This window comes from Salmo salar, chromosome 12 (assembly GCF_965601325.2).
Source record: "Salmo salar chromosome 12, fSalSal1, whole genome shotgun sequence".
NCBI classification, from domain to species: Eukaryota; Metazoa; Chordata; class Actinopteri; order Salmoniformes; family Salmonidae; genus Salmo; species Salmo salar.
The window spans coordinates 40,880,807-40,887,233 of record NC_138302.1 but is presented as its reverse complement, the minus strand read 5'-3'; the positions used below and the strand labels follow the sequence as shown (position 1 = coordinate 40,887,233).

Here is a 6,427-nt window from a genome sequence, read left to right as displayed (position 1 = left end):
CCTGCAGAGTGTGTGCTATAATGTTTTTTTTATTTTTGTTTTATTTTATTATTTTTTTGTATATTTTTTATATTATAATTTTTTTTTATATATTTGATTATAGATCTTTATATGTTTTTAATTTTAGACTTTTCTAGTTGCTGTATTTTTTAGTTTTTTTTTTACACAACAAACTCAGGTCGGGAAAAGGATAAGGCGAAACTAACCTACGCTTGTTCTGATAAAAACTCCAGGGCACTTAGCCTAAGGGGATGCCTTGCTTGACCACACCTTCCTTCCTTGCTCTTGGCCTGCCCTGCCTCTTCCACCAATCCAGTTTGTTTCTATGGACAGAAAAGAGCAGAGGCTCTGAGCTGTCCAATCAAGTCCATTGTTGTTGTCCTTGCGTACGTCATTCATTCACTTGAACTCCGCTAGCGAACACATATACACCATGTCTGGAAGAGGCAAAGGCGGCAAGGGACTGGGAAAAGGAGGCGCCAAGCGTCACCGCAAGGTTCTCCGCGATAACATCCAGGGAATCACCAAGCCCGCTATCCGCCGTCTGGCTCGCCGTGGCGGCGTGAAGCGTATCTCCGGGCTGATTTACGAGGAGACCCGCGGTGTCCTGAAGGTGTTCCTGGAGAACGTGATCCGTGACGCCGTCACCTACACCGAGCACGCCAAGAGGAAGACCGTTACCGCCATGGACGTGGTGTACGCTCTGAAACGCCAGGGACGCACCCTGTACGGTTTCGGCGGTTAAACGCCCTCTTTTCGGAACGTCAACATCCCGACTTGAACCCAAAGGCTCTTTTAAGAGCCACCCACATGCGCTTCAAAAAGGCCAATTCCATTGTCGTAGGAAGATTTGTAGAGGTCCCTTATCTAGTAAGAAACTATGAGCCACTCTGAGTGGACAGGGAGTGTTAATGACAGGAGTGTAGAAACGGTGGGATTTAGAGGCACCCGACATAAAGCCACCATGAGTCGGTAGACGTGGCTGGAGCAGAAGGGGATGTCTGACGGTGCAAAGTGGGCCGTAAGGCAATAGCCCTCCCTTTTTGAAACACACAATTCCCCACCATGGAGTAGGGGGAGGTAGGGCGCGCAGGTCTTTGTTAGGGAAGCAAGCCTCTGAGTGGAAGGCTCTGACGCGCGCTCAGCTCCACTGGGCAAATGGCAGGGGCGTGTCCACGGCCGCTGAATTTGCTTAGCTTCCTCTTCATAAGACGGGAAAGCGCCCTCCACCCCCTCATTCGTTTCTGAGAAGCAACGACACATCAGCATCATGCCCGAGCCAGCAAAGTCCGCGCCCAAGAAGGGCTCCAAGAAAGCCGTCACCAAGACAGCAGGGAAAGGCGGCAAGAAGCGCCGAAAGTCGAGGAAGGAGAGCTACGCCATTTACGTGTACAAAGTGCTGAAGCAGGTCCACCCCGACACCGGCATCTCCTCCAAGGCCATGGGAATCATGAACTCGTTCGTGAACGACATCTTCGAGCGTATCGCCGGAGAGTCCTCTCGCCTGGCCCACTACAACAAGCGTTCCACCATCACCTCCAGGGAGATCCAGACCGCCGTGCGCCTGCTGCTCCCCGGCGAGTTGGCCAAACACGCAGTGTCCGAGGGCACCAAGGCCGTGACCAAGTACACCAGTTCCAAGTAAACAGCCCGTTTGGAGTGCTGTACTAACCCAAAGGCTCTTTTAAGAGCCACCCACCCTGTCAGTGAAAAAAGCAAATCCATCAGGAGCAAATGAATGTGTTCCACTGTATCATTTAGAGTGGAGGGGTTGGCGCCTTTTTCGGTGTCTTTGTCTGCAGGACATGTCAAACAGGGGTGACATGAATTCCAGGTGAAAGGTGTTATTGTGGAATAAGTGAATAGAAGAAATGGCCCTATAGCCTAATGACGTTGACCTGTAAAGAGGCCCTATCCAGTGGAGGAAGAATATGAATGTGGGATTCCACTAGTGCTCCAATGACTATACAACAGGGAGGAGAAAAATCAAGTAGAGAGAGAGAGATACAGCCCTTGTTCCACTCACTCACTCACTCGCATGCATGCACTAACTAGAGAGACACTCCCTAGGCCTATATCAGGGCGACCAAGCACATGGGGCGCCAGCCTCCATAGCGCCGGCCGGTCAAACAGACACCAAGACCCACAGACACAAAGACCGGCACGAGTCACGCTGCGGAGTCAGAGAAAGAGAGAGAGAGAGAGACACACACACTACCTATCTCCCTACCTATCAGAAGAAAAGAAGAGAAAAACACACACACACACACACACACACAGTGCAAGTAAACATGGCGTTGGACAATGTATATATATTTATATATATATATCTCGTGTGCGTCCTGGACACATGACGAATACAACTTGAAACTTGGAGTACAACACTAGTCTCAGCCAGGCCTCACAAGTGCATGTGTTTTAAGGTCCCCAAAAGAGCTCTCCTTTAAAACACCCAGGACCACATCAGGGGACGCCGAACCATTTGATTGCCTTGCCAGACATCTCGGCTCACTACACAATCAATGGTGCTCGCAATCGGATGCACTTTTAGGCCATTTAGGAGACAAATAGCACAGGAAAACCAGTGCGCACAGCTCCAGCCGACAGTCGAACGGTGAGGTTTTGAGCGAGTTGCAACAAAATGCACGGGGCTTCTGCAGCCCACATGACTTTATTCTGAACGGAGACAAGTCTGCTCACTGGGCCGTTGGCTTTTGGACCAAAAACACGGCTCCGTCGGTGACTTTTGGACCGATATTGGCGACCAGAAAACACAAGTGAAAGAGCATTTGGCCAGCCCGGAGAAGCCGAGCTGGGTGGCTTGAGTCTACATGGTTCTCATGTCGCGTTTAAGGCCAGCCCCCTGCACGGTGTGGAGCTTCAATAGCGCAGAGCAGCGTCTACAGCAAACTACTCCTCACAGACTACCGTAAGTGTGTGTGTTTACCGGACCAAGCGAGAGACATGGCAGAAGTCGCACCAGCACCCGCCGCCGCCGCGCCGGCCAAGGCACCCAAGAAGAAGGCAGCAGCCAAGCCCAAGAAAGCGGGACCCAGCGTAGGCGAGCTCATCGTCAAGGCGGTGTCCGCCTCCAAGGAGAGGAGCGGCGTGTCCCTGGCCGCGCTCAAGAAGAGTCTGGCGGCAGGCGGCTACGACGTGGAGAAGAACAACTCCCGTGTCAAGATCGCCGTCAAGAGCCTCGTCACCAAGGGCACCCTGGTCCAGACCAAGGGCACCGGTGCCTCCGGCTCCTTCAAGCTCAACAAGAAAGCCGTCGAGGCAAAAAAGCCCGCCAAGAAAGCCGCAGCCCCCAAAGCAAAGAAGGTGGCCGCCAAGAAGCCCGCCGCGGCGAAGAAGCCCAAGAAGGTAGCAGCCAAGAAGGCCGTCGCCGCAAAGAAGTCCCCCAAGAAGGCCAAGAAGCCCGCTACACCCAAAAAGGCCGCCAAGAGCCCAAAGAAGGTGAAGAAGCCCGCCGCAGCGGCCAAGAAGGCGGCCAAGAGCCCCAAGAAGGCTACCAAGGCAGCGAAGCCCAAAGCCGCCAAGCCCAAGGCAGCCAAGGCCAAGAAGGCAGCCCCCAAGAAGAAGTAAAGCTATTACAAACGGTGTTCTACTCGACACATGTTGTTACCACAAAAGGCTCTTTTAAGAGCCACCCACCTCTTTCCATAAAAGCGCATGTCATTCCATGTACTACTTGTCGTTCACTAGGCTACTTTTACGCACCACATTTTTCCCACTCGGAGAGAGGCATATAATATAATAATAGTGCAGCAGCCTCACCAGTCATTTGTGTATGAGCCATTGTTGTGATGTGTTAGATGTGTTCCATGTCATATTGATCTTCATAATAAGAAGAATACATACTGGAGAGGACAGCAGCACCCTCACTGTGATGTGTTAATCATCATCATCCTAATACTATAGCGTATTGGAAATCGCAGCGAATAGTGCAGCTATCTATGTGTTTCCCATTTGGATGATTTGATTTGTCATAAAGTAACAAAGTCGGAGGGAAACAGAGTAGCCTAGCCCTTCTTTCTCACTCAGCTGCCTGCCTGCGGGCGGGCGGGCGGGCTTAGGGCTGACTGTCTGTCTGTCTGTCCCTCACTCCAATTGGATAAGGCCACACCGGCCCGGTGGCCAATCGCTGCCTCTTGTGGCGAGGTATAAGTAAGGCTCTCGAGGTGCCCAGCGGCTCATTCAGACTTTCTGTGACATACTGAAGCTACCAATATGAGCGGAAGAGGCAAAACCGGAGGCAAGGCCAGGGCCAAGGCAAAGACACGTTCATCCCGTGCCGGACTCCAGTTCCCCGTGGGCCGTGTGCACAGGCTGCTGCGCAAAGGCAACTACGCCGAGCGTGTGGGCGCTGGCGCACCAGTGTACCTGGCCGCCGTGCTCGAGTACCTGACTGCTGAGATCCTGGAGTTGGCCGGCAACGCTGCCCGTGACAACAAGAAGACTCGTATCATCCCCCGTCACCTGCAGCTGGCCGTCCGTAACGACGAGGAGCTGAACAAACTGCTTGGCGGCGTGACCATCGCTCAGGGTGGTGTGCTGCCCAACATCCAGGCAGTGCTGCTCCCCAAGAAGACTGAGAAGGCCGTCAAAGCCAAGTAAAATCGCTACTGCGGCTGCCACTTGACTACTCAACCCCCAAAGGCTCTTTTAAGAGCCAACCACCTAGCTCTGCAAAAGCGCAAAGTGTCCTTTCTATGACTGACTGCCACATATGAAGTATTTGGAGTGTTTGTCACATACACGGCACCATATCATGAGGCCTTAAATGAAGAGTAACACCTAGGCCTCGTTTGTCATAGCAGGCTAGAATTCGGCCGGTGACTATTATTGCGCGTAAAGTGTCGGCCCTAACAAAAGACACCAAGCGCGCCTCGGCGAGGGTGGGGGGGGGGGTGGATTTTGGGGCGGCACGGAGAGGCCGAGGCTCCCGTCCAATGGGCGTCGGAGGAGGCCTCCCCAACGGGCCAATCAGGGTGGTGTGGAGATGGTGTCCAATCAGCAGACGCCGCTGCCGGCTTTATAAACTTCACATAGGCATTTGGAGGCTATACTCCGACTGTGAAAGAAGGAAGCTAGCTAGCGCCATGGCCAGAACCAAGCAAACCGCTCGCAAATCCACCGGTGGCAAAGCACCCAGGAAGCAGCTCGCCACCAAGGCTGCGCGCAAGAGCGCCCCGGCCACCGGCGGCGTGAAGAAGCCTCACCGTTACAGGCCCGGCACCGTGGCTTTGAGAGAGATCCGTCGTTACCAGAAGTCCACTGAGCTGCTGATCCGCAAACTGCCCTTCCAGCGCCTGGTGAGAGAAATTGCCCAGGACTTCAAGACCGACCTGCGCTTCCAGAGTTCCGCCGTGATGGCCCTGCAGGAGGCTAGCGAGGCTTACCTGGTCGGCCTGTTCGAGGACACCAACCTGTGCGCCATCCACGCCAAGAGGGTGACCATCATGCCCAAGGACATCCAGCTGGCCCGTCGTATTCGCGGAGAGCGCGCTTAAACGATGACCTGATGTCCAAAATCCCCCAAAGGCTCTTTTAAGAGCCACCTCCATATTTCCGTCAAAGGCACAATTGTTCCATATGTACACGCCCCTCTCCAGACCGTATCATAAATAAGAGTTGGTTGTTAACTAAAGGTCACATCGAAAGGAAAAGCTGCTTATAGTATTGCAGCTTCAATATAATGTGACTAGAGTAGAACAGTCAAAGGAGGGGAAAATACAGTGATAGTAATGATATAGGGCAAAAAGTGGCAATAATTGTCACTATGTAGCTAAGAAAAACATTGCTTTGAAAGTCCCATATTGCAGTGGTGCTGAGAGACTCATGCAGAGGGGAAAACTTTCCCGTGGAGCACGGAGGCCATCTAGTGGTTAAACGTGGTTCCCTATTAGTATTTGATCTTCAGGCCAGCGTTTCCCAAACTCTGTCCTCTGCTAGAGTCTGTCAATGACTTTGTGATAATCGCCATTGATTGCAACAAAAAAAGCCGTTTTGATCTGATCATTAGCACGTCAGGGTAAAGCTGTGTGCACCCCATAATTCATGCGACTGACTAAGGTATTGACAGTAAAATGATATCTCTGTCCAACGCAAGTGAATGTATTTCGTGGGATGAAGTCAGATCCCTGATCCCATGAATAATCCCATTAATGACATACCCATCGTTAAGAGAAAAGGTATCAGGACAGCAGGAATCAATAGATGTAATCATCGACGGCTTGCAAAACAGCTGTTCTGAAACAGGACACAAGAAGCTGCAGTGATTGACCTATTATTAGTTGAGCAATTACAGAATTGCAATCACCAGTGCAGGTACGTCCTGATTGCAGCATAGTCTTCATAAGGAAGTAAATGCCTCAGCACATGACAACTTCACAGTGCTAAATATTGGATTCTACTGACTCCC

At 51.9% G+C, this 6,427-nt stretch overlaps 5 protein-coding genes across 5 annotated transcripts; all 5 read left to right on the top strand.

Moving 5' to 3' along the window:
• The first annotated feature begins 375 nt into the window (after positions 1 to 375).
• Positions 376 to 809, top strand: LOC145859497 (histone H4). The gene has a single exon (XM_082958973.1). It carries the CDS (start codon positions 434 to 436, stop codon positions 743 to 745), a length of 312 nt encoding a protein of 103 aa, XP_082815099.1. The 5' UTR covers positions 376 to 433; the 3' UTR covers positions 746 to 809.
• Positions 810 to 1,238: 429 nt separating this feature from the next.
• On the top strand, positions 1,239 to 1,698 carry LOC145859495 (histone H2B). Its single transcript, XM_082958971.1, has one exon. The coding sequence runs from the start codon at positions 1,271 to 1,273 to the stop codon at positions 1,643 to 1,645; it is 375 nt and encodes a 124-aa protein (XP_082815097.1). The 5' UTR covers positions 1,239 to 1,270; the 3' UTR covers positions 1,646 to 1,698.
• Positions 1,699 to 2,452: 754 nt separating this feature from the next.
• LOC145859490 (histone H1) lies at positions 2,453 to 3,686 on the top strand. The gene has a single exon (XM_082958965.1). The coding sequence runs from the start codon at positions 2,965 to 2,967 to the stop codon at positions 3,586 to 3,588; it is 624 nt and encodes a 207-aa protein (XP_082815091.1). The 5' UTR covers positions 2,453 to 2,964; the 3' UTR covers positions 3,589 to 3,686.
• Positions 3,687 to 4,188: 502 nt separating this feature from the next.
• LOC145859493 (histone H2A) lies at positions 4,189 to 4,682 on the top strand. The gene has a single exon (XM_082958969.1). The coding sequence runs from the start codon at positions 4,234 to 4,236 to the stop codon at positions 4,618 to 4,620; it is 387 nt and encodes a 128-aa protein (XP_082815095.1). The 5' UTR covers positions 4,189 to 4,233; the 3' UTR covers positions 4,621 to 4,682.
• A 378-nt stretch (positions 4,683 to 5,060) lies between these two features.
• Positions 5,061 to 5,641, top strand: LOC145859492 (histone H3). The gene has a single exon (XM_082958968.1). The coding sequence runs from the start codon at positions 5,106 to 5,108 to the stop codon at positions 5,514 to 5,516; it is 411 nt and encodes a 136-aa protein (XP_082815094.1). The 5' UTR covers positions 5,061 to 5,105; the 3' UTR covers positions 5,517 to 5,641.
• Positions 5,642 to 6,427: the final 786 nt, after the last annotated feature.

Excerpts from the sequence above, each read along its gene's own strand:
- LOC145859497 (XM_082958973.1), top strand. The coding sequence starts at position 434 with ATGTCTGGAAGAGGCAAAGGCGGCAAGGGACTGGGAAAAGGAGGCGCC.
- LOC145859492 (XM_082958968.1), top strand. The coding sequence starts at position 5,106 with ATGGCCAGAACCAAGCAAACCGCTCGCAAATCCACCGGTGGCAAAGCA.
- LOC145859493 (XM_082958969.1), top strand. The coding sequence starts at position 4,234 with ATGAGCGGAAGAGGCAAAACCGGAGGCAAGGCCAGGGCCAAGGCAAAG.
- LOC145859495 (XM_082958971.1), top strand. The coding sequence starts at position 1,271 with ATGCCCGAGCCAGCAAAGTCCGCGCCCAAGAAGGGCTCCAAGAAAGCC.
- LOC145859490 (XM_082958965.1), top strand. The coding sequence starts at position 2,965 with ATGGCAGAAGTCGCACCAGCACCCGCCGCCGCCGCGCCGGCCAAGGCA.